The sequence below is a fragment of the Gopherus flavomarginatus genome, chromosome 1 (assembly GCF_025201925.1).
Source record: "Gopherus flavomarginatus isolate rGopFla2 chromosome 1, rGopFla2.mat.asm, whole genome shotgun sequence".
Classification (NCBI taxonomy): Eukaryota; Metazoa; Chordata; order Testudines; family Testudinidae; genus Gopherus; species Gopherus flavomarginatus.
Genome location: NC_066617.1, coordinates 64351129 through 64378095, shown reverse-complemented (window position 1 = coordinate 64378095; position 26967 = coordinate 64351129). Strand labels below are relative to the sequence as shown.

Genomic DNA, 26967 nt, shown 5'->3' with positions numbered 1-26967 from the left:
TTAGAAAAGAAATCAGCTTTGCACTACAGAGTTGGTGTTATTCTAACTGTGTTTTGCAGATCCCGTCATAGAGCTAAATGTAACATATTTTTAATGAAAACAAATGCTGTACCATGCTACCGAGCAATGTTATCACCATCATCACCTTCTTCTTTTTTTTTGCACAGCTCACCATGTTAAAACTGGAACCTGTGAGGTGGTGGCTCTTCACAGATGTTGTAATAAGAACAAGATAGAAGAAAGGTCACAGACAGTCAAGTGCTCCTGCTTTCCTGGGCAGGTAGCAGGTACCACCCGAGCAGCTCCTTCTTGTGTTGATGGTGCGACGACTTCTCTTACTTCATTTTCTTGTATTTTTGCTAGTGGGTTCTGTAACGTTTAGTGTCAAAACTAGGAATCTTTCTTTTAAACCGAGCAGTGTTTAAAAGTGTTAGAAAGGATTCTGAGGTTTGAAGGGCGGCTCCAAGATAAATAGGAGAGGATAAGAAAAATGAATTATTTGCTATTACTTTATGGAAACACTATGTGAAATCATTAGATGACAGTGAAACAGACCTCTTGAGAATCAAAATGTGATCTAAATAATAGAGTGCTCTTAGTGTTGTATCAAGTTAATTTAATTAAAAGTGTTTATGCATAAGTTACATCAGCATATTATTTTCATATGCTGCAGTCTCATACTTTATTTATCTGTTACTTTGCCACAAATCAAGGAAAAACGAACAAGCAGAGAATAGTTTGCTTGTTTTTAGGGTTTTTAGACCAATGTTGTTTTTGCTATCCATAGTGCGATCTTAATATTGCAAACAAAACTGGCATAAAATAGGTTTTATTTGGGAAAATATTGGCTCAATTTGCACAACTCTGTCTCTGAAAAAGGATAAAGTTGTTTCACCCTTTACATGAATTATCTTTTCTGTGTTTGCTGTCATAGAAGCTGTAAGTATGTTATCTTCCGGGAATACATTTAATTTTACCTTGAATGTGCAGAACTTCAAACACAATACATTAACTCAAAAGAAGAGATTATGCCAAAAACTTAGACATCTGACCAGGAAAAAAGAATTGGTGATTGAAAAGGATTGCTGTGAAATTTGTTCTTGAAGCAAGATAAATTTAAACAAATGTAACAAACGTAAAAACAAAATAGTAATAACTAATAATTAAGAAGAGATGCTGGTGCCAAATTCATGCAGTGCCCTTGACAAATAGAGTCTTATTTATTTAGGAAGATTCTGACTTGCAGTGTAGCTGTTGGTGAATATACTTTTTTCTAAAAATGTTGTGGAGAATAAAATTGATGCTACCATATAATGGGGATGTAAAGTGGCCATTTACTGAATGTGTAAATGTGTATGTTTTCTCCTCTCATAGCTTCAATAGTGGAACAGAAATGGTGGTGCCACATGCAACCATGTCTTGAAGGGGAGGAATGTAAAGTTCTTCCAGATCGGAAAGGATGGAGCTGTTCCTCTGGAAATAAAGTGAAAACAACTAGGGTAGGTATAGTACCAGCATCACTTGTTATCAACAGAAAACTAACACACAGGCCCTAAGTAAACACTCAAAAGAAAAGAGCATAAAAGAGTAATGAGCTGTGGGTAGGGAGTTTTACTGAGGTTGGATTTCCTGACTCTGTACACTTCTATAAGCATACTTTGCAGTTGATGGATCATAGCGTGCACTGTTCCTGTCATTTTCAGGTCTGGGCATTGCAGGGAAGAGAATAACCCCCTTTTTCAGCTGCTGCTGCTAATAATTTATATTTTATTTGATCTGTTTGTCATTCTATGACTGGTTGCAAAAAAAAAGCCAGCACACCCTGCTAATCGCCTTGCAGTGTTCCAAATCGGTGTTCCAAATCCTATTGATTTATAAGGTATAAAATAAATGCACTTTTGTCAATTGCTTGGAATTATCATATTTCTACACAGAAACTATTGAATATGGTAAGCATTTATTGTGTCATTAAAGAATAATCTTCTGGTTATTGATGTCTTCTAAAAATGAGAATTACTACAAAATTTTGACAGTGGTGCAATATGTTCCCTTTCCCATTGGACACTTATGTTATTTGTTCAAAATTGCAGGAATTGTTCAAAATTAGTAGGAATCCATCTAATATTTTGTTTTACACGATTCTTTGAAAACAAAGTAAACCTGCGCTTTCTAATTGCTTACAGAAGCAAAAGAACAACAAATTACCGAAGATAATACTAAGCATTATATGCTCAGACTTCTAGAAACCATAGCTTCAAATCCCTGCGGATTCAATTCAACTTTTCATTCCTGTGAGGCAACTTAAGGATCCAGCCTGCAAACGCACACACAAGTAAATCTTATGTGAATAGCAATGGTTAAAGTTAGTCACATGAATAATTGTTTGCAGGATTGATTCATAACTGGCTACAATGAACTTTACTCTGTGTATGTGTCTCCTTGAGCCTGTGACACAGAATAAAATATTTCCCCTCCCTTCACTGTACTGTAGTGTCCTATGTATCAACTGGCTATCTCTTGTCTATCCCAGAGGTGGCTGAATGGTGTCTGTATGTCTGAGTTTGTAAAGGCACTTTGACATTCTTTGGATGAAAGGTACTTCGTTAGTGTAAGTTATTCCATTCTTCCTTCTTAAATCCTTTTTCAATACACTAATCTCTGCTTGAGTACTGCCCCCAGCTAAATGTGTGTATGTATATATGTAAGGTGTGCGCACACACTCACTCTAGATAAGAATTATGTATGTTGTGTATGTATGTGAGATATATCTAGTTAGAGGAAGATGATTTAACAACAGTAACTAACTGCAAATGGAAAAGAAATTGGGAAAAATGTGACTAGTCCATGTCCTTCTCTCCTCTTCTTTTGGCATTTGGCTTCTTCCCCCTACCCTCCTACCATGTTGTTTTGCTCTATTTACATGTGAATTGTCTACATTAGATAAGATTTCTGGGTAGGGATTTTTCTCCTTATATATTGGTAAAGTACTATGCACTATATTGTCCAAATACTGCAGTGTTAGGTATAAATGTTGTTGTTGTTTGTACAATAATGCCATTTGGCAATAATTTTAGTAATATAAGCTCATTGTTAGCACTTAACAAACAGTAAGTAATAGGGGGCTGGATCATATTCTCCCGCTTTCCTGCCCCCAGGGGTAGGCCCCCGAGACTTTTAAACTACTCTAGAGGTCCCAGGCTCTATTCATTATCATGCTAAGATCTACAGGTCCATTGCAATGGATGCTTCAGCCTCATTTCAACTTGAGGGCAGAACCAGACCTGTTAGTCTGTGGCAGCAGGGGATTTCCTGCCTCTTGAAGTTCCCTCCAGTTTTACCTGCTTAACCAGTGGCTCAACCAACCCCCGCTCCCCTTCTGCAGAGCTTTTCTGAGGGAAATCTCACACTTTATTTCAAGTTTGCAACTAACAATTGGCTATCTGGGCTCTGAAGGGTTAATCCTGCCTCTCTATGAACATCAAATTGAATCTTCAGTATCCTTGATTTTGAGAAGCCCTGGAATACCTATGCTGCTATTAAGAGGCTGACTGTCTTCTTTGTCTTAAGAAAGTACCTTGTTAACAACAGTGAGTACTCATCCCTAATGTATGGAGGCTGCAGTGTGTATGTAGCTCTTGTCTATAGTAAAAGATTCTAAGGGTACGTCTACACTACGGGATAATTCCGATTTTACATAAACCGGTTTTATAAAACAGATTGTATAAAGTCGAGTGCACACGGCCACACTAAGCACATTCATTCGGCAGTGTGCATCCATGGTCCGAGGCTAGCTTCGATTTCCGGAGCGTTGCACTGTGGGTAGCTATTCCGTAGCTATCCCATAGTTCCCGCAGTCTCCCCCGCCCCTTAGAATTCTGGGTTGAGAGCCCAGTGGCTGATGGGGCAAAAATCATGGTCGCGGGTGGTTCTGGGTAAATGTCATCAGTCATTCCTTCCTCTGGGAAAGCAACGGCAGACAATCATTTTGTGCCGTTTTTCCCTGGATTGCCCTGGCAGACGCCATAGAATGGCAACTATGGAGCCCGTTCAGCGTTTTTTTTTACAGTCACCGTATGTGTACTGGATGCCGCGGACAGAGGCGATACTCCAGTGCTACACAGCAGCATTCATTTGCTTTTGCATGATAGCAGAGACGGTTACCAGTTGTTGTGTACCATCTGCTGCCAGTGTAATTTGGCAATGAGATGACGCTTATCTGTCCTTCTGTGCTGTCTGCTGCTATCATCGGTGCCCCTGGCTGAGATTGGCCGGGGGCGCAAAAGCAAAACTGGGAATGACTCCCCAAGTCAATCCCTCCTTTATGGTTTCTAAAAATAGTCAGTCCTGCCTAGAATATGGGGCAAATGTACTAGAGAAGCAGTGTATCAGAGAGCACAGCTGCTCCGTGTCAGATCTCGCAGAAATGTTGAGCTACATGCCATTCACGGGGTGTGCCCCTGCAACAACCCCACCCGTTGCTTCCCTCCTCCCCCAACCTTCCTGGGCTACTGTGGCAGTGTCCCCCCCATTTGTGTCATGAAGTTATAAAGAATGCAGGAATAAGAAACAGTGACTTGTTAGTGAGATAAAATGAGGGGGAGGCAGCCTCCCCGTGCTATGACAGTCCAGGCAGGACATTAAGCGGTGCGGGGGAGAGGAGCCCAGCATGCCGCTGCTATGATAGTCCAGGCAGGACAAAATCTTTTCTTTACACAGGAAAGGGAGGGGGCTGATGGAGCTCAGCCCCCAGTGGCTATGATGAAGATGGTTACCAGCCGTTCTGTCCAATCTACTAGGAATGACCAGGAATCATTTCTATTTTTACCCAGGTGCCCCTGGGGCCAGCCAGGGGTATTCAGCAGTTATCAAGCATGTTGTACCGTCTGCCACCGGGGAGGGAAGAGGAGCGGATACTGCTCTTTACTGCTGCAGCATCGCGTCTACCAGCAGCATTCAGTAGACATAGGTGACATTAAAAAAAGTCAAGAAATGATTTTTTTCCGTTTTCTTTCACGTGGTGGGGGGGGAGGGGGTACATTGATGAGCTATTCCCTGAACCATGCTGGACAATGTGTTTAAACCTACAGGCATTGGGAGCTCAGCCAAGAATGCAAATACTTTTCAGAGACTGCTGGGGACTGTGGGATAGCTGGAGTCCTCAGTACCCCCTCCCTCCCTCCATGAGCGTCCATTTGAGTCTCTGGCTTCCCATTACGCTTGTGACGCAGCACTGTGTAGCCTGTAGATTTTTTTTTCAAACGCTTTGGCATTTCGTCCTCTGTAACGGAGCTCTGATAGAATAGATTTGTTTCCCCATACAGTGATCAGATCCAATATCTCCCGTACGGTCCATGCTGGAGCTTTTTTTGGATTTGGGACTGCATTGCCACCTGTGCTGATCAGAACTCCATGCTGGGCAAACAGGAAATGAAAATCAAAATTTCTCAGGGCTTTTCCTGTTTACCTGGCCAGTGCATCCGAGTTGAGATTGCTGTCCAGAGTGGTCACAGTGGTGCACTGAGGGATACCGCCTGGAGGCCAATACTGTCGATTTGCGGCCACACTAACCCTAATCCGATATGGTAATACCGATTTTAGCGCTACTCCTCTCATCGGGGAGGAGTACAGAAACCAATTTAAAGAGCCCTTTATATCGATATAAAGGGCCTTGTAGTGGAGACAGGTACAGCGTTAAATCGGTTTAACGCTGCTAAAATCGGTTTAAACGCATAGTGTAGACCAGGCCTAAGTGAAAGGAAAAATTCTGAAGCATCTGAACCAGTAAAGTCCATATTCACAGAAAAATAATAAAGAGACAGCAAATAATCAGTATTAAGAGAACAAGTATAATAAGCTTTTATTATTGTCAAATGAAGTAGCCCATATGTGATTGTCATGTATAACATAAAAGCAGCAGGAGCCAAAGGGAGCTAGCAAGTTTGTGTGATTATACACACAGCAACTTCTGTGGAAGCCTTGCCAAAAGCAATATAATGCATTAAGACTCAATTCACCTCTAAACACTGGGTTAAATTTTCCTATTCAATAATACATGTGAAAATCGTAGGTAGATTGTAGCCTCAGATGCAAAGCAACCCTCTTCCACAAAGGTATTTGATTTCAAAACAGCACCTGGATTTCCAGACCCCAGGATGGCAGTAATGGAGTATTATGTTAGAGAATGGAGGCAGCCTCTGGAGGGAGGTGGGTTTTTTGCCCAATTCAGGTAACACAGATGGTTGTGGTATTTGTCACTAAGGAAAGGATGCTCGTGAATAATGGGAGAAGACTAATTGATTTTTCTATAATGTGACTTGGTTGAAGTGTTGTATGTTGTTCAGAGATGCAGATATCTAAGAAGAATATGCATGAATAATGAATTAGAAATAGCACAAATATTCTGGTACTTAGAATTCAAATCTTAAGGATATTCAGGTAGATATTATTTACACTAAGAATACAGAAATAGGTATTATGGAATTATGTTGTAATGGAATCACAGTCCCTACAATGCCAGGGTAAGACTAACAGATGAGAGGGCTAATGGGTTAATAAGGATTAATCAGAGAGAAGCAGTACATGTGGAGAGGAAGAGTTTAGGGGTCTGAACTTACCTCTGATTAACATTTTTTACTCTGTTGGAGTTTATATTTGGAAGGGTGGAATTTCTGCCTTTATATTTAGAGAGGTCTGAGGAGAAAATTGTTATTCTGGCTAAAATAATGATTTATTTTTAGGCAGAGATATTGTAGTGTATGCCTGCCTAGGCAATGCACTGGAACTGGACAGGGTGTTTAGAAATAGATTATTAAGGCTATGAAATAAAGATAGCTCAGAGATTTTCCAGAGATGACATAGGGTCCAGGATGCAGTTCTAGGTACAGATGGTTGACATTTTTTTACATGAAGTTTTCATTTTATTTGTTTTCACTTTTTTCCTATTTGTTGACAAAAAAGAGAGAGTTTTTTTCAAAATAATAAACATTTGCATTTCATTTTGAAATATTTTGTTTATAATTTTTTGTCTCCCTTTCCTTTTTCTCAACTTTTTAATTTTTTTTCACTGGAAAGGAAGAAAAAAACAAAACAAGGAAAGCAACACTTCCTGTCACCTTTCCACACTTTAAAAAAAAAAAGCCCTCCCCCCCACAGTGGGGGGAAGGAAGGGGAGAGAGAGACGTGAAAAAATGAGAGGGTGAGAATTTCCCCTCTAGTCAGAAAACCAAAAAATGTATTTGAATAATTTTTTTTGGTGAAAATGTTTCATTTTCAATGAAACTCCATTTTCCAAGACAAAAGCATTAGCTGAAAAAAACTTTGACTAGCTTTAGTCAGTTAATCTGACAAAGAAAATCAGCGAGAGGCAAGATTGTTGTCTTACAGTTGGAGAGAGGTGTCTTTGAATTGATTTTGAGTGCTTGGACTTAAAAAAAGAGAGAGCTTCTAAGAAGGACCAGGGGACTTCTAGTGTTCATGAGACTTACAGAGATTTGGCAGGGGACAACCTCATCAAATATGTGAGCACAGGGGTAGAACTACTAGAAGAGTCATTGTTAGCCTGAGGCACACTTAATATGGTATAATTATGTTAGAGTGAGTTTGTTTCCTCTGTCACTCAGAAAGTATTAAGGACACATTTGTGTTCACTATTATTTCTTGTGTTTTCTGATGTATCATGTTGTTCCTTATTTTATTTCAAAAGTAGTCTTTGGATTTTCCTCCCTCTCCATTTCTTTCCTTCTTCCTTAGATTTTGCTCTGAGTGTATATAATTAAATTCCTCTTTTGTTTCATCCAATTATTGTGACCTATTCCATTTGGCTAGAAGTGAGTAAAAAGTTATTGAACAATAAGGGAGATCAAGATGTTTCCATTCTGCCATAAAGAAATTGAAACGGAAAAGACTACATGTGGTACCATCAGGTATTTTTCTAAGGAACTGCATTGGGAAAGATGGTTTCTACTACCAAGATGTCCCTGACAAACTAAGGTTATCAATAACTTTTCATTATCTTGCAAAGATATACCTAATTTTAAAAAGGGAAATATGAATGTACAGATGCATGCTGATGCACAATTGCACAGAGAATGAGATGCACGTGCATTCTTGTACACATCTGAAGATATTTTTATTAGATCTGGGTCAGAATTAAAACCATGGATCTGGACACCTAGAACTTCAGGGGGATTTGAATTCTGTATCAGAACCCTTGTACTATAGGATGTTCCAGGTCTCTATCTGGGTGCAAATTATGCATTTGCACTGTGCTGTGGCTTTTTGATGTGTGTATTTTTTCAGCATGTAAAAATAAGTGAAGATTGGGAAGAAATTCAAAATAGTCACATAGAATCATAGAACTAGAAGGGACATTGAGAGGTCATCTTGTCCAGTCCCCAGCACTCATGGCAGAACTAAGTATTATCTAGACTATTCCTAGGTGTTTGTCTAACCTGCTCTTAAAAATCTCCAATGATGGAGATTCCGCAACCTCCCTAGGCAATTTATTCCAGTGCTTAACCACCCTGACAGGAAGTTTTTCCTAATGTCTAAACCTCTTTCGCTGCAATTTAAGCCCATTGCTTCTTGTCCTATCCTCAGAGGTTAACAAGAATAATTCTTCTCCTTCCTTCTTGTAATAACCTTTTATGTACTTGAAAACTGTTATCATGTCCCCTCTCAGTCTTCTCTTTTCTAGACTAAACAAACTCGGTTTTTTCAATCTTCCCTCATAGGTCATGTTTTTTAGACCTTTAATCATTTTTGTTGCTCTTCTCTGGACTTTTTCCAATTTGTCCACATCCTTCCTGAAATGTGGCACCCAAAACTGGACACAGTACTCCAGCTGAGGCCTAATCAGCGTGAAGTAGAGCTGAAGAATTACCATACTTCTTGTGTCTTGCTTACAACACTCCTGTTAAATCATCCCAGAATGATCACTTTTTTTGCAACTGCTGACTCATATTTAGCTTGTGATCCACTATGACTCCCCAGATCCTTTTCCGCCATACTCCTTCCTAGGCAGTCATTTCCCATTTTGTATTTGTAAACTGATTGTTCCTTCCTAAGTGGAATATTTTGCATTTGTCCTTATTGAATTTCATTCTATTTACTTCAGACCATTTCTGCAGTTTGTCCAGATCATTTTGAATTTTAATGCTATCTTCCAGAACAAAATTCCAAGAATACCATCCAACAGTAACTTCCAACCACTGTATGTCATTTTGAAAGTGATTTGTAGGTGTGAAATTATGTTGTTTTAAATTTGAAAAGTATCTAAATTCTTTTGTTAAGGCCATATTCTCTGCTGATGTACCTTGATTAACACCTGCGGAAGATAACCACAATGCTGACATATAATTAGGCTTATTTAATTTGCAAAGTGACTAAAAATAGAGACCCCAGAGTTCAAACCACTATTGACAAGACATATTTGTATATGTAAATCATTTTATTGAAGGAACAAGCATCTGAAATCTGATATTGCATAACAGGAAATGCTCACTCATTCTTAGACAATCATCAAATAAGAGAAGTGAGCAATAAAGTACAGTCATGTATTATTCTCTCGATAAAATATGTAAATGAAGCAATATTTGTATATATGTAGAAGTGCATGTATATTAGGTGCAAACTTTTGTAAGTGCATGGTCCAATTTTCAGAAGTGCTGAGTGCCCATATCTTATCTTGCAGTGGCAACTGTGAGTGCTTAGCACTCTTAAAATTGAGCTAGTATTCTTTAATAATGTGTAGGGAAAACATACTTCAGGTCACAGAGAAATCAGTATTGAGTATATTACTACATAACTATATTCAAAATCAATATCAGAAATCGACTACTGTAAAAATCATAAATATTGCAGGGACATAAAGAAAGAACAGTATTACAGGGGGAGAGAGAAATCCATATTGAGCATGTTTATCTACATTCCAAAACAATATTAGAGAGAGCCTGAAGTCAGATATTCATAATTTTCCATGTAATTTAATTTTGCTTCATGGCATCCAAAGTTTAGAAGAAAAAAAAATCAAACAACATGTTTGTGGAAGAAGAGAAGACATGGTGTCCAAACTCACCAACTGGCTATGCATAAAGCCAAAGGGTGGTCAACAGAACCAAACTACTAAACTAAATAAACACACTTTAGTTGCTGAGTATTTAGTGGTGCTGATATTTTTATCTCTGTCTCCCTCTCTCTCACATACAGATGTTGAAATGTTTCTAAATTCATTACAGCAGCTGCTAGAGGCTTGTCAAGGTTTTTTTCCCCCACTTTGAACTTTAGGGTGCAAAAAGTGGGGACCTGCATGAACACTTTTAAGCTTAATTACTAGCTTAAATCTGGTATGCTGCCACCAGCCAGAATTTAGTGTCTGGCACACTTTCTGTTCCCCCAAAACCTTCCCTGGGGAACCCAGACCCAAACCCCTTAGGTCTTAAAACAAGGAGAAATTAACCATCCCCCTCCTTTTCCCCCCAGACTTTCCCCTCCCTGGGTTTCCTTGAGAGGCTTCACACCGATCCAAACTCCTTGGATCTTAAAACAAGGAGGAATTAACCATCCCTCCTCCTTTCCTCCCACCAATCCCTGGTGAGTTCAGACTCAATCCCTTGGATTTTAAAACAAGGAAAAATCACTCAGATTCTTAATAAGAAAGCTTTTAATTAAAGAAAGAAAAAAAGTAAAAGTTATCTCTGTAAAATCAGGATGGAAAATGCTTTACAGAGTACTCAGATTCATATAGACTAGAGACACCCCCCCGCCCAGCCTTAGATTCAAAGTTACAGCAAACAGAGGTAAAAATCCTTCCAGCAAAAAACACATTTACAAGTTAAGAAAACAAACATAAGACTAATCCGCCTTGCCTGGCTATTACTTACAATTTTGAAACATGAAAAACTGATTCAGAAAGATTGGGAAAGCCTGGAATCATGTCCCGTCCCTCTCAGTCCCAAGAGTGAACAACCCCCAAAACAAAAAGCACAAACAAAGACTTCCCTCCACCAAGATTTGAAAGTATCTTGTCCCCCTATTGGTCCTCTGGTCAGGTGTCAGCTAGGTTTACTGAGCTTCTTAACCTTTTACAGGTAAAAGAGACATTAACCCTTAACCATCTGTTTATGACAAGGCTGCATTAATTTTATTTGTATTTTAATTTATAAAATAATTATCTTTAATAATAAAGCTGATCACAAACTCCCTTAGCACATGGAATAAAAAATACATCAGCTGGATGACTTTACATGTGGACACAACGTTGGCAATGAAAGGAACAGACTCCTCCATCAAAAAAGGAAGCATCACGATTTTCCTAACCCCTCGTGTAACACCTCCAAGAATAGTTGAATCCTGCAGTTAGCCCTGTAGTTTGGTAGGTTTGAGGTCTGTTCACTCAGTGGAGGAAGTTGGTTTCAGGATCTAGGGCACCTCTCTGCTGTCAGCCACTTCCAGTTAAACCTTAACTTAAAGCGACTTGGGCAAACCACACTGCATGGAGAGAGACTGTTTATAAGTAGCAAGGACCCAGATAATCATAGAGCTTATAGGACAAAACCACAATCTTCAATTGCATCTGGAAAATAGTTTGAAGCCCATGCATATTATAACACATATATTGCCACACGTCTCTTGAGAGAAGCTCTACCAGGGGAGTGGACAAACATATTCTTTGCTCTTTGATGTGTGGAGCCTTAAGTAAAAGATGGGATAATAATCTAATACTGAGGAGACAGGACAGAGAGAACTCTGGTGAGGTCCTCATTTAGAAGGAAAGTTACAGACTCTTAGTCAGAGTTAGGTGGAAAAAAGCACCCTTGCCCACTGCTGCTTCATGATTAAGTCAGCTGGAGATCTACAGGTCCCTGGGACTGTAAACTTTACTAACAACAGTAGAGCAAATACTATCTGTTACAAAGACCTCTAAGAGCTCCATCATCTCCTTTGGATGTTTATCCCTGCCAGTCAGCATTTTCTCTGTTTGACGTGGATTGAGCTTCAGCCAAAATCTTTCCTCCACTCCCCAGTCTTAACTACTAATGGGCAAGCTGAAAAACACCCCTACTAGATCTAATGAAAAACAGATGTATTTGAATATCACTGCAGCTGAAAGCATCTCTCTTTCCCCTAGTGATTAGAACAGGAAAAGTGACTCGGCTGAATCTCATGACACTTCACGCCAGGAAACCTTTGGGGCAGAAAAACTATCACCCAACACTTCTCTTTGGGTCCTCTTGGAGATAAAAGAATGGAGCTACTCTAGTCCTACTTCCCCTGTTACTGGCAGGGTCCAAAGCTTTATCCACATTATAATCAATAAATTCAAATCAGCAGATAGATCTAGGAGAATTAGTTGGGTACCTTGACTTTGTCCAGTATTAGGGGATGATAATCCGATAATGAGACCAGAGCTATGTTGGTACCAAAATCTGGTCAAGTACCACACTGAGTGGTGTCCATGAAATCTGAGGACTCCAGTTATTGCCAAAGGTGCCTTGCCACAAACTTCTCAAGCATCCTAAAAAATGAAGGCCAGAGCCATGATGATGATTACACATCAGGAAGTAGCATTAATAGTTCCACAGCTATTACTGCCACAGTCACAACCTCCTTCTTTGCTGCTATCGCCCCCTCTACTATCCTCAGATCCTGGAAGGGAAGAATGATAATGAATAAAAAGAAGCAGTGTGAGAAAGTTGAGAATGAGTCCCCAGATCTGGTAAGAAAAGGAAATTTATCTTGAAACCAAGCCTGATGATAGTGATAGTGAAGCAGCTATGTTAGCTGATGATTTGTCTTCCTGAATCATAACAGATGCATAGGCACTTTAGGCAGCAGCTGAGGGGAAAAAAAGCAAAACAAGTATTGCTGTTTGTGCTGCTGTTAAGGTTGAAAAAAAAAGCATTGCCCTCCTGCTAGACTATCCTTTCTTTTCCCCCCTCCTCTTCCTTCTTCCAAGTTTTATGGTGGGTTCTAGCTAGAACCCACCATATTTGTGATTAAATGGCTTTGAGTTTGAAAAATGGTACATACTGTATACTGTAGTTTAACTGATAGACTACATACTAATGGGATAGATGTGGTTAATATGGGGACACATATCTCACACTGATTTCCTTTGCCTTTTGCTGTTGTCATTGTTAAATTTGAAATATGTCCAACTACTGACGTTGTAAGTCAATAGAGCTTAAAAATGACTCTGTTGTCTGTCATGTAAAATAATTTTAGAAGTTGCTTTCTTCTAAAACTGAACAAGGGGCTTTATTAGAAAAAAGAAAATAGTGTTATCCCTAAAGCTACTCTATCTCTCTGCTTCACTGCAGAGCTCCTACCTAGAATCTTCTCTTTCTGATTATAGAAACAGTACACATATCTTCAGTGTCTAGCAATACTTTGTGGTTCATAGAAAGGATGTGATCAAAACACAATTATGTGCATATACTGTAGCAAAATATTAGACACAGAAAAGAGTGATTACTCTTTATTATAGTATTATTGTCAGAGAGTTTCTTTCAGAGCCTATGGGCAATCCATTTTTTTTAAAGAATTTTTTTTTTGTCACCTGAGAACATGCTTAACAGAGCTGCTCCCGGCACCCCAGTATCTCTTAGTTAAAACTGCAGTATACACCAGGTACAGTTTTTCAAGATTAAATATATTTCATGAAAAATATATAAATCCTCATGTTGTAAACTGCCAGTAATGGAGATAGGGTGGAACGTTCCCTGTGTGCAGGTTAGATTCTGGTACTAGCCATTGTCAGTGACAGAATGTTGGATTGATCTGCTATAACACTTTCTTTGTGGCAAAGAAAACTGAGCCCGTCGTACAACAGGAAGCACTAGGAAGTTGGCTGCAAGAGAGACTGTTTTCTTACACACATTGCCTACCCCACTCTCGTATTAAGTACAGCCCCTACTATGGAGCCACCAGCCTTCACTGGCTATCGAAGTAACTGAAAACCCTTAAAATAGATTCTGTGCACATTGTTGTATGTAATGCAGGGATCGACAACTTTTTGCACACGGCCCGTAAGGAAAATCCACTGGCGGGCTGGGATGGTTTGTTTACCTGCAGCTGTAGGTTCGGCGATGACAGCTCCCATTGGCCGCCGTTTGCCGTTCCAGGCCAATGGGGGCTTCGGGAAGCAGCATGGGCTGAGGGACGTGCTAGCCACTGCTTCCGGCAACCCCATTGGCCTGGAACGGCGAATCGCGGCCAATGGGAGCAGCGATCGGCTGAACCTGCAGATGCTGCAGGTAAACAAACCATCCTGGCCTGCCTGCGGATTTCCCTGATGGGCCGCATGCCAAAGGTTGCCAATCCCTGATGTAATGGATGGTATTTAAGTTACTATGCATTGGGTGTATCCACTTCCCCCTTAATTATAATACTTAATTTATTTCAGGCCAATTTGGGCCTAGAGCTGGTTGTTATTTATCTATTTATATAGCACCAATTGTATACAAAGCTTAGAAAAAAAATAATTGCCCCACAGAGCTTACAATATAAGTTTAGCCAAAGCAAGACAAATGATAATCACAGACACAGGTAGGACAAGATAAAGGGGAAGCAGGCAGTGGGGTTGCTTGTTTTAATCTATTTTCTTATCTAGTTGGTTCTGTTGGCTTTTGTTCTTTGTTTGTTTGTCTTAATACTTGCTTATATGGTGTTTTTTGGAATTGGCTGGCTTGAGGGCATGCAGAGATGCACACTTCATTACAGAGTGTGGACTGAGCATTCACACTAGCACTTTGGCTCTGCACTTCTTTCAGCAGGACTGAGTCCATAGGCAGCCCATCTTCATTACTAAAATGTGCAACATCTAGAATCTAAATCATGTACATAATTAAATGCAAAACCCTTTGTTGATACAACTGAATACCAAAACTACAGAAATGCAAAATGTAAGGTTCCATTGGCTACATTGGTTCAGCCACATTGCACATACTGGGTCTGATTTCCAACCTGGCCTTAAATTCCGTTTCACATCTGTTTTGTACATCAGTTATTTAGGTCACTTTAGACATTTACTTGATCTTTAGGTGGAACAAGTACATAGGGTCTGATCTTCAGTCCAGTGAAATCAATGGAACAATTCCCAGGGACTTCAATGTGCTTTGGATCAGGCTAGGGTTGCAAGGCATCCCTTTTCAACCAGAATACCTGGCAGCTCCAGTCAGCATAGCTGATCGGGTCGTTAAAAGTCTGGTTGGCCACTCGCAGTGGGGAAGGCAAGGTGCCTGCCTGGCACTGGGCGGATCCCATGAAGCAACTGGCATCTCCCTCCGGCTCATAGGTGTAGGGGTGGCCACAAATGCTCCGTATGCTGCCCGTGTCCTGAGTCCTGGCTCCACAGCTCCCACTGGCTGGGAACCGTGGCCAATGGGAGCTGCAGGGGCAGACACACTTGTCCGTGCCTCTGCCTAGGAATCAGAGGGAGATGCCAGCCATTTCCCGGGAGCTGCCTGAGGTAAATGCCGCCAGGCCGGAGCCCGCACCCCGGACTCCTCCCATGCCCCAACCCCCTGCTTCAGGCCTGAGCCCTTTCCTGAACTCAAACTGCCTCCTGGAGCCTCATCCCACAACCCCTTTGCCCCAGCCCGGAGCCCCCTCTGGCACCCCAAACCCCTTATCCCTGTCCCTAGCCCAGAGCCCCCTCCTGCATCCTGAACGCCTCATTTATGGCCCCACCCTGGAGCCTGCACCCCCAGCCCAGAACCTGTACCTTCTCTCACACCCCAACCCTCTGCCCCAGCCTGGAGTCCCCTCCTGCACCCTGAATCCCTCATTTCTGGCCCCACCCCGGAGCCCATATCCCCAGCCAAAACCCTCACCCCTCCTGCATTCCAACTCCCTACCCCAGCCTGGAGCCCCCTCCCACACTCCAAACCCCTTGGCTCCAATTCCCAGAGATGCCACCTGCACCCAAATCCCTAATCTCCAGTCCCACCCCAGAGCCCATATCCCCAGCTGGAGCCCTCACCCTCACCTCTCCCACACCCCAACCACTTGCCCCAGCCTGATGAAAATGAGCGAGTGAGTGGAGTGTGGGGAAAAGTGAACCATGAAGGGATGGAGGATGTAGTGAGCAGGGGGCAGGGCCTTGGAGAAGGGACAGGGCAGGGATGGGGCCTCAGGGCAGAGGTGGGGTAGGAAGGGGTAAGGGTGTTTGGTTTCCTGCAAACAAATAGTTGGCAACCCTAGATCAGGCACGCACATAACTGTTTCTAAACACAAGTAAGTTTGAATGTCAGAGCTGCACACACCAAATCTCAATATTGGATCCCATGGATATTTCAAGTTGTGAAATAGAGTAACTCCTCACTTAATGTTTTAGTTATGGTCCTGAAAAATGCGACTTTAAGCAAAATGATGTTAAGCGAATCCAATTTCCACATAAGAATTAATGTAAATAGGGGAGATTAGATTCCAGGGATTTTTTTTTTGCCATACAAAAGGTATTATTTACATTTTAAACAATTTTAAACACGCAATTTAATACAGGTATTAAACAGGCTGGCAGCCCCCCTATCCGCTCCCCTATCCACCCCCAGCAGCGCTTCCTGCCTGTCAGCGGACCCTGAGGATCAGCACCTTCCCTCTGCTCCCCCGGCCTCTTGCCTGCGGCAATCAGCTGGTTTGCGGCATTCGGGAGTTAGGAGAAGGAGGGGGGAGGCTGTGCGCCGTATCCTCCCCCCAGCCTCCTGAATGCTGCAAGACAGCTGATTGCTGCGGGCAGAAGGCGGAGGGAGCAGGGGGAGGAGCTGATCCCCGGGGTCCACCGGTGGGCGGGAGGCGGTGGGGGGGAACTGATGGGGGCTGCCAGCCATGGACAAAGCAGGTGACCAAACAATGTTATAGCGGCGCATTGCACAACGTTAAACTAGCATGTTCTGTAACAGAACAGAGACGTAAGATCGAAACAATGTTAAGTGAAAGGACGTTAAGTGGGGAGTTACTGTAGTGTAGCCTTAGCCAGATTTCCACAAAGGGCAGGAAAGCTTGTTTGAGAAGTAAAGACCACTACAGAAATGTTCTAAAAAGTCCACACAAACGCAGATTACCAATTTCAAATGGATTTCAAAGTTCCCCTAGGTGTTGAGGTTACTGAGAGAAATGATGAGGAGATAGAACAGCATTAAATGCTTTTTGATGACAAGGAACATAACCATTGTCAACATAACCCTTGAAAGAAGAGGGCTTCTGAACACAGACTGTAGTTATTTTTTGTGAGTGGCTGTTTGGGAGCTGGTTGCTCTGTCTCTTTGTGTTCTGTCCTGTTTGATTTTTGTCCCCAGCTGCTTGTCCTGGGATGTGTTCCTTTGGCTACTTGCCTTCAAACTTTTTTTTGAGGTGCTTCAATTCATTTTTGTGTGAGCAGAGATACTACAGAAACCGTAAGAGGTTAAATCCTTTCTGAATTATGGATCCAATCACATTTAAAGCAATATTATATTATTAGTAACAATACATCAGTATCATATTTAAATGCATTTTGGAGAGAGGGAAGCCTCAGCTCAGTTAAGGTTGCAACCATTATACATGGCTATTTTAGCATCTGTGGAGCTTAAAAATTGCCAGACTTACTCTGAAAACAAAGGAGACTGTGCAGAAAAAATATCAAATGGTATTTGAATTATAGGTCATTAATTAGGTCATTTTGTCAAACGTTTCTGGCTTCCACATAGTGACGCACCAGTTCTTTAGCCCAGTACAGAAGGGTTTTCTGCCTTTGTCTCACAAGATTCCTCTTGTGATTTTTTTTTTCAGTTGCTTGACAGCTCCCCTCTCTGGCATGTTTGAAATACTGTACTCACGTTTGCAGAGCAATCTTCTGCTTCTGTGGTGAAAAACAGAGATGCTTCCTGAAGGCTGGGTCCAGATAGGTTTTGGTTCATTCACTGAAGCGTTAATGGAAAGCCAGGGATTTCCATAGACTACTGGTTTTCTCCAGTACTTCTCTATAGAATGGGTTTAGTGCTAAGCTAAAGATGTCTCAGCTCCCATTTTCAGTTCCACATACTTGCATCCTCTCTCCACTTGTTGCAGCAATGCTAGGCAGACCCTTTGTGATGTTTGGTAGCCTTTTATAGTGGAGGAATTGGCTCTTTAGGATCTCACTGCCAGCTTCTCCTACCTCTTGAGTTACCCAGTAGTGAAATGTCAGCCAGGTGCCAAGATCAGGTCAGTTGGAGGGGAAGAAAATGCTTGAAGTGTTGGGACTTATATAGCAGCAGGCTTTTTCTGCCCCTACTATCCAGGTAGTGTTCCTAGTTTGTACAGTAGACCCAAACTGTGCTTTCCATCATTCAGCATTGGTGTTACATCAGTTTTATCCTATTTAACTGAAATGACATCAGTATAATACTGACGTAATGAAGTGGAGAATTGGGCCCCATATGTCCAAGATGCATGACTTTCCATGGTCCTGAGTCCTAGAGTTCTCACTAGACTGCTCTCTATCCTCTAGCACTATTTACAGAAAACCTCAAGAGTACCACCCTCCCTCATTTCTGTTAGACTTCTCCCCTGGAAATCGATAATAGTTACTAAGAAAAGAAAATCTCAGCCTGTGTCATACTCAGAGGAGTTATTCAGTTCCCCTAAGTCCAGAAGAGGGAGGAGAACTCTCCTGCTCTGACTTGGACCAGTCTGAATCTGATGATTCAGGTGCCTTTTCTTGCAGGACAAACAAGATGAGTTGGTGGATCTTGTTCATTAAAAATAATTAACCCCGCCATGCAACTCCCTTCAGTCCAAGATCCCTTCAGGATGAAGCAAAAAAAAAAAAAAAGCAGGTTACAGTGCCTTTTATGCATCAGAACGGATGGAAGAGATAGTGGACTTTGAATAGGCCAACCTGGAAAAGAAGAGGTCCATCATCAGTGTCACCCAAAAATGATACCAAATTCAATTGCGTAAGACCATCAAATCTGTTTTGGTTCCCAAGGCTGATGACTCCTCTTTCCACCTCAGTCAAGGCAGGTTTCATCATAGGGAAGGCTCAGTTCCTGTGGATGGAACTAGAATTCCAAAGGAAGTTTGAGCTCTCTAAAATGGGCTTTGAATCCTCCTGCATTGCAATATAAGCATCTTGCAGTCTCAGCTTGCACAGCCTTATCCATCACTCACACTCCACTAGACTTACAGAGTAAGAGATCGTCTAAAGGAAGAATCTAGATAAAGGTAAGAGCTACTGAACTCATCCTGAGTTTTCTGTACTATGCAGCCTGTAACGTTACCAGGTTCTTTGCCAGATCCATCCTCTAACTCCTCAAGGCAACAGAATGATTGTCTCAGGTTTGTAGAGATGTATGTAATCTCCAGGACCAACGTTATCAAGACAGTCTTCAATGGGGTGAAACTTTTGAGAGAATTGTTTGAGAAAATGATTAAGGATTCTTTAGACCTGGACAAGATCACACCAAATCAATCCTTTTCAAGAGACTCCAGAGTGAGTGGTAAATCCTTGTACCACAGCTTTTAAGTTTCAGCCATCCAAAACCATTTTTCTTTTTGTCACTCTTGCTCCATCAATGCCAGAAAATATTTTCCAAACCACAACCAGAGAGGGCCCTTGCATGCTGCTTTTCCTGTATGAATGAAGCCTGTTGGCTCAGGGGCTCATCCTTGTAAGAGGAAGATGGAAGAACTTATTTGACCTTGAGCCAATACTTCTTCAGCTAGATGGGCTCTTGAAATAGTTGCAGTAGGACTCCTCAATATTCCACTCCTCTCTCTGTCCTGTCATCTCCTTCCCCAGGGCCTCAAAAAATGACAAGTATCAGAGGGTAGCTGTGTTAGTGTGTATCCACAAAAACAATGAGGAGTCCAGTGGCACCTTAAAGACTAATAGATTTATTTGGGCAAAAGCTTCTGTGAGTAAAAAACCCACTTCTTCAGATACAAAATGACAGGCATCTCTGGACAACGCAGCAAAACTCATCACCTTAGAGGCCATCATTACTACGCCAGTATTCAAGAAATTTTTTGGTTTCTAGTCAAGATCTTTCACAGCGCAAAAAGAGAACAGAAGGTGTTTTTTTCCCCCAGCCTGGATCTTATCAAGAATGAACCTAGTAGTTTGCAAATCCCAATTCTGGTTGGACACCATCACTAAAGAAGTTGCCTCTCCCAGATTTTCTTTGTTCCATTGATTTCAAATAGGCCTATTGTCTTATATGTGTACATCACCAATGCTACCTGCCCTTTGCAATTAGATGACAACATCCAATTTCAGGCAGTGCCTTTTGGCCACTTCTCCTCTCATCAAGACTTTAGAAAATATAGTTATGTTGATTAGCTTGTCTCAGTCAGGAAGGCATCCATATTTACCATTGTTTGGATCATCTAGGGTCAGAGTGCAGTCATAAGAGGTAGCTGCTTTTTGTACCAGCCAGCAAGATTATCCAGATACTCAAGAACCACAGATTCATAGTCAGTTACAAGAAGAACTCCTTATTTCAGTTTTTGGAACTCATTCACTTCTTCTGGACAAACCTTAGACTGGCCCGTATGCCCACAAGATTGAAAATCTTATCAAGATGTGTGCCGAACATCAGAAGTCAGCTCACCAGTGCCTTTCATTACTGGTGTCCTCTGTAGATACCAGGCCATCTCTCCTTCTGCAGAATTTTCTCATTGATGGTTGAATTATGAGAACAGAAGTAAGATCATCCGCACACTCTTCCTTTTGCACTAGAATTGTCGCTTCCCTGATGGATATCCCCTCAACACTTATGTAAGAGTATTTCTCTGACCAGTCCTTGATCAATGAGATGGCAACTTGTCAGGGTGGGGCGCTCAGATGGGCTCCCACATTATTTAGGACAAATGATCATTCCAGGAATGACATCAGAGCTCTATTTCCAGGAGTTAAGTTGTAAAAGAATGTGATATTTAACTACCAGAAACTAAGATAATCCTTTTGGGAAGCAGTAACAAAACATGACAGAAAGACAGTGAGATTTTCTGTCTGGTTCACATCCTTAAACATGGTGGGTGGCTATGCTATCTTTTTTTTTTTACATGGGCAATACTGACATGTTTTTTTCCTCACTCCCCTGAAATGGCTCAGATGACTAGGAATATCAGGCAGGAATAAGCAACAGTAATCTTAATAACTCTACTTGCTCAGAAATCCATTGTGTGTAAACCAACTGTGGGTCCTGCTGGTCTTTCACATTCTCAGTTACCAGGGCCCCGTAGTGCATGCATACACATGTGCGCACACACTGAACTTTCCATTCTCTGAGACTTGGAACCTGCTTGGAATCAGAGCCATATTACATCTCATAGATCTTGCTTCAGAATTACAGGAGGAATGGAATTTTCTAGGAAGTTTCCAAGTAAGAGGAACATGAGGGAATATGGAGAAATTTGTATTTGTGGTGTATGTGTGGAATAATGCCAATCCCATCTCTAGATCTTGGATCAGCTACGTGGTCTGATACAGTTTTCAGGTGGAAAGTTCTTCCATCTTCCTTTGGTCCTCTTCCGTAAGGACCTGAAGGGCAGGGACAGGGTGACATTTTTTTTTGTTCACCTTCGTGTTCTGCTACCTTTTGCTGCTTCCTATCAATATTAGACTGATGGAGTGATGGATACCCATGCAGGAGAAAAGTGAAATTAGCTTCGTTTAATGTAATTTTATTTTTTCTAAATGAGTATCTGCCACTCTGTCAGAACCCACTAGTCTTGACTGAGTCTGAAATTTTCCTTCTAGCATGGGAAGCTCTTTTTTCCATATGTAAGTAGAGCTCTGGAAGGAAAGACAGACGAAAACTATTAAAGCATTTCAAGTTGATACTTTTGGTTTTGTTTTAATTTCTTCCTGGAAATTTCTCTGTTGTTTTCTAACTTGTTCTCTAGTTCTCATATTCCCTCAGCTATGGCAGTATTCCCAGGAGCCAAATATGAGTGCAATACCTCAAAATGCCAGCCAGGGGAGCTGGCAAACAAGTTGGGGGGGAAATCACAAAAAGAATCTTTGCCTCTGAAGCTTGGGGCAAAGGCAGAAAACACATCATACTGCACTGACAGACCAGCAGGTACACACACAGAGAAGCTAAAATCACAGGTAAGGACATCATTTTTATTTTTGTCTGCCTCTAGCTCATGTAGCTTGTTAGAGCCCTTTCAAACTTCCCATTGAAACTTACTTTCAAAATTGTGATGCCATCTATATTTGAAGAAAATAAGTTGTGATTAAGTCCAGCAAATTCAGGATTTTTACTGGGGATAATCTGAGGCACGGTCCTGCTGCCATGATTTCAGCTGAAGTTATGGACTTAGTCTTGTCCCATTAAAACCAAAAACAACAATAAAATGGATTTATTTTAAAAAGGAGTTAATAAGCATACTAAGTGACTCTCAACTGGTTTTGAAACTTTTTTTTCCCTTTAGAATAATAGATTTCCTCAACCTCATGTTATATATTTTTCCTGTAATTATAATGTTTTTATAGGTTTGAGCAAGAGATTAGGCATTAGGAAACAAGTTCTGATCCCTTTGGTTTGCTATTTGATCATGGATAGATCAGTGTGAGACCTCTCAGTACTTCTATGAGACCGCTTTTTCCCCAGTGTTCCTATGTGCAAAAAACAAAAAACACTTTGCCACCTTTGTCTTCAGTTTGAGATACTCAGATGGAAAGCGCTATAGAAGTGAAAACTATTATTAGTATTTAATTAACTGTTTTACAGACCAGTTATACAATGCTATAAATCTACTTTAGGGTTCTGATTGCAGCATAAGCCACATATGTTCTTGTGTTGCACTGTTGCATTTTTATCTGTTACACAAAAAAATAGAAGGTTCTATTTGAAAAATTGATTTTTATTTACAGTTATGTCATCCAAAAAGGTGCTCTTAGTACTAATATGTCATAACAATTCTGCTATGAGACTTTCATTTGTATGCTGTGCTCTAGGAACATACAGAATACGTAGGCATTATGAGTGTGTGCACAAGCGCACTCCCACAAAGCATATACATTCTAATGGAGTTACTTTTTGGAAGAAGATGGAGATGAGTTACACTGAAAACATTAATGGGCTAGATCCTTGATGTGACGCCACTGTCTTCAGAGAACATACCTGAAGGATGTTTATCTCTGTGAATTGTACGAGCTAAGGTGATTTTGTAAATGATCCAATTCAAGCAAATATACAAATCAGAGACAAAACAAAACACTTCTCTCCCCCACTCCCCCCACCCTTATATTTGTTTGCTTTTATTTTAAAATTTAGGGACATAATTAAAACACCAAAATGTTGAGTTTATAAGTCAAATCTTAGATCTCATTGCAAACTTCTTCAGTGACAGGCTGTATGACCTTGATTCTTAATACCAAAAAATATCAGGCAGTATATTAGGCAGTACCGAAATAAAATGGCCTGAGTTTTAGAGGTGCTGAGCATGTTCAGTGTATCTGAAAATCAATCCACAGACCACTTATTTAGATATCTAAATGTGGATCTAGATGCCTAACTTTGGGCATTCTATTTTGAAAAGTTTGGCCTAATACTTTATAGACCTATAAAGGTATATGTATAAAGCTTAGGGTTTCCTATAGCATACGCCACAATAACATCGAGAGTAAGGAAAGTTCTCTTCTGACTATTCGTCTATTCAAAATTCCCAAACTGGTCTATACTTTTTTTTTTTTAAACTACATATGGGAAGAACACACATCTTTCAGAAAAAATAATTCTTACAATTATGTCTCTTCCTTCTACATCACAGGTCTTACTAATTACTTATTTTCAAAGGCCTTTCCAGTATTTGGCTTATCAGAATTAAGAACTGTTGATGTACTTGTATGAAATGAATGTTAGTGATCCATTTCTGTTGCTTTTGCTGACAAATAGAATATTTAGCTAAATTTAAGTATGTTTAAATCTTTCCCCCTGATATTACTGTGATTGGTTTTTCTTATTCTTTGATATTATGGCATTTTTGATATGGGAAGTTATCTTTTCTCAAAAATTTTTTTTGGTCATTCTGTATATTCCATTAATCCCAGTTTTGTTTGATGTAATTAATTCCATAACAATATAGTACCTGACATATGTTTGTTTCTTAGGCAAACGTGTAAAACTCTTCAAATCCGAATGGAGAAGTAGAAAAAGGAGGTTTCTGCTGTGCCTGATGACAATTTTTGATTTTTCCACACACACAAAATATCCTGGCTCCACGCTGGAGCATTAGTTGTGATGAATCCTAGGCTTGGTCGGATTCTAAGGAAGGGCCAGAAGGTTCGTTGAGGAATAAAGAGTCAAAACCACTCCAGAAATGTGTTCCAGCCCTGGTTTATTACTCACACAGCAGCAGGTGTGTACAAATACTGGTTTCCACAGTCTTAACAGGGTTTGCTGTACCTTATTCTTTATTGTAGTTACTTATAGTGCTCCACATGCCCATGAACCTTGGGTTACTGATAGGAAGAATAATTGGGTGTATCTTCAGGAAGGATGATGTACTCTGCTCCTAAACAGTGTAGAGGTGTCAGCCAACTGTCATCTAGGGTCTTTCCTCTGCCTTTAATGATCTTTCCTCTCTAATCCTGCTCTCAGAGGTAGAACAACCTCATTGAATATGGGTTGGTCAAGAATATACCAAGAACATTTACCAATACTCTACTGGAAGGGACTCAGACACTCTGGAGACGAGAGCAGTATGAGAACTTATATAGAACAGAATAGAAGAATGTACTTGACATTCTCAGCTAGGCATTTTATATTTTCATAGGAAATAGCTCTTCATCCTGCACTGGATCACTCAAAACTCCAGAAAAAGTTCAGCATAAGGCAAAGCAGGGGCTTCTACTATATTTCCAAAGACTGGTAGATGTTGACTACTTTTGTTTAAGAACAGTATTTTAGCTAAAATACTATGGAGACCTGTGCAGTTTCCTGAAAAATATGCAGTGCTCTAAAATGAATAGTGATTTGTCTATAGTTCCAGCTTTAACGATGGTTTGGTACATACTAAGTAGGGATGGACTGAGTGGCAAAGTTCAGGTTAGGTGCCAAACTTTCCCAAAATTCTGACTCTTTTATTTTTATCTGGGGTTTTGATTTGGATCAAGTTTGCCAGAAGCTGAGAATGAGTGACAGGGGATGGTTCACTTGATGATGACCTGTTCTGTTCGTTCCCTCTGGGGCACATGGCACTGGCCACTGTTGGAAGACAGGATACTGGGCTAGATGGAACTTTGGTCTGACCCAGTAGGGCCATTCATATGTTCTAAGTTTTAAAGCCAAGAGCCCAATTCTGCATTCCCTGCACATCAAACTTTTCCCATTGACTTCTCTGGGTGCACATGTAAAAGTAGAACTATGCCCTAAAATGTCATGTTCGCCCCAGTGTGCGCTCAGTCTACAATACATCTATTTTCTTCATAATGGAAGGCCCTAAAGAAAGGAGTGGTGCAAATCTAATCCCTGACTAATCCCAACTAGAAATAGTTTATTAAAGACAGGAAAGGTTTGATGTTTGGTGTCTTCAAAGACACTGGGAACTTTAGGGCCATTTGGATGTATTGGGAAATGTTCTGTTTCGTATTCAGAATAAGCTTTATCTACTAGTTCAAGCACAGAATAGAGCATCAGGAGACCTAGATTTCTCTTATACTGACTTACTGTGGGATTCTTGGGAAACTGCTTAGACTAAAATTTTCAAATTTAGGTGGCTAAAATTTTGCGACGTTCCTAAGTGACTTAGGCACCAAGGAGCCTAAGTCTCATTAAAAATTAATGATCCTATGTTACTGCCAGCATCTCAGGAAACAGCCTGATTTTCAGAGATGCTGAGCATGTAGAAATGTAACTGAAGTCACTCAAGTTTGAAAATTTTGGTCTATGTGACTTGCCTAAGCCAAATATCAAGTCTCTGGCAGGCCAGGACAACAACCTGACTCTTAGCTCTCTCCTTTACCTAGTAGATCATGTGTACGCTATGGAAAGTATGGTTGAATGGTGTTAAAGTTTCCAGAGCCTTTGAAACAGTTTCTTGAGCTCCTAGAGACTTGGTTGCCTACAGCTGGGCACATGTAAATCCCCATATACCTACTGTGTAGTCAGGGGCAGTTCCAGGCACCAGCACGCCAAGCATGTGCTTGAGGCGGCAAACCGCAGGGGGCGCTCTGCCGGTTGCCGCGAGGGTGGCAGGCAGGCTGCCTTCAGCAGCATGCCTGCGCTGGTCCCGCGGCTTCGGCGGACCTCCCGCAGGCTACCACAGAATCTGCGGGACCGGGGACCTCCCTCAGGCAAGCCACCGAAGGCAGCCTGCCTGCCATGCTTGGGGCGGCAAAATGCCTAGAGCCGCCTCTGTGTGTAGTACATCTGGATTTATGTGCCTAACTGTAGATACCCATGTTTGAAACTTTTGTCCTTAACATCTCTGTGTTTTAGTTTTTTCACTTCTAAAAGGGAATAATAAAATACTTATCTCACATGGGTGTTACGAAGCTTATTTAGTTAACCTTTATAAAAAACATTAAGATTCTCAGATGCAAGGCATTATAGAAATGCATAGTAGTACAATTATATCAGCAAGTGCCTGCCAATCTTATAAGCTGATCTTTTTCAGAGTAGATGAACATGCACAAGTGGCAATACAAACTGTCATCTGCTTTCATGAATTGCATATGAATGATAGTTTATGGCAAACACACTGTATGGATTTCAGAGTTCCAAGAAATAGTGCATGCCCATCTGTTCAAAAGATTTGTTTCTAGTCTAGATCTTCATTTGCAGAGTACAGGAAACTAAAAACCATTGACAGATGTTTCTGGTTGTGCGGGCCCACATTGATTCTGAATTCTAATACTACTATTAGGCTTTTAAAAGAAAAACATGGTTATTCCCATAGAAATGTGTAACTAGCATAAGCCAGTTGGGTCTATTCCATGTTAGGAAAAGTTCACAAATGAATTGTTTTTCTGAGTCTCTTTTATTAATGTTT

General features: G+C 40.9%; 1 protein-coding gene across 3 annotated transcripts in view; it reads left to right on the top strand.

Annotated features, from left to right (window-relative positions):
* TAFA2 (TAFA chemokine like family member 2) overlaps window positions 1–26967 on the top strand; it is a 317305-nt gene that overhangs the window by 281004 nt on the left and 9334 nt on the right. For 2 of the 3 annotated variants that reach the window (XR_007769512.1, XR_007769513.1), the window contains exons 3-5: window positions 168–320; window positions 1375–1499; window positions 24086–24333. Coding sequence is in view for 1 of the 3 variants with exons in the window: in XM_050924226.1 (XP_050780183.1) it covers window positions 168–320; window positions 1375–1499 (278 nt within the window). In the remaining 2 variants the exon portion in view is untranslated. The remainder of the gene's footprint in view (window positions 1–167; window positions 321–1374; window positions 1500–24085; window positions 24334–26967) is intronic. The other variant, XM_050924226.1, reaches the window with a different exon arrangement.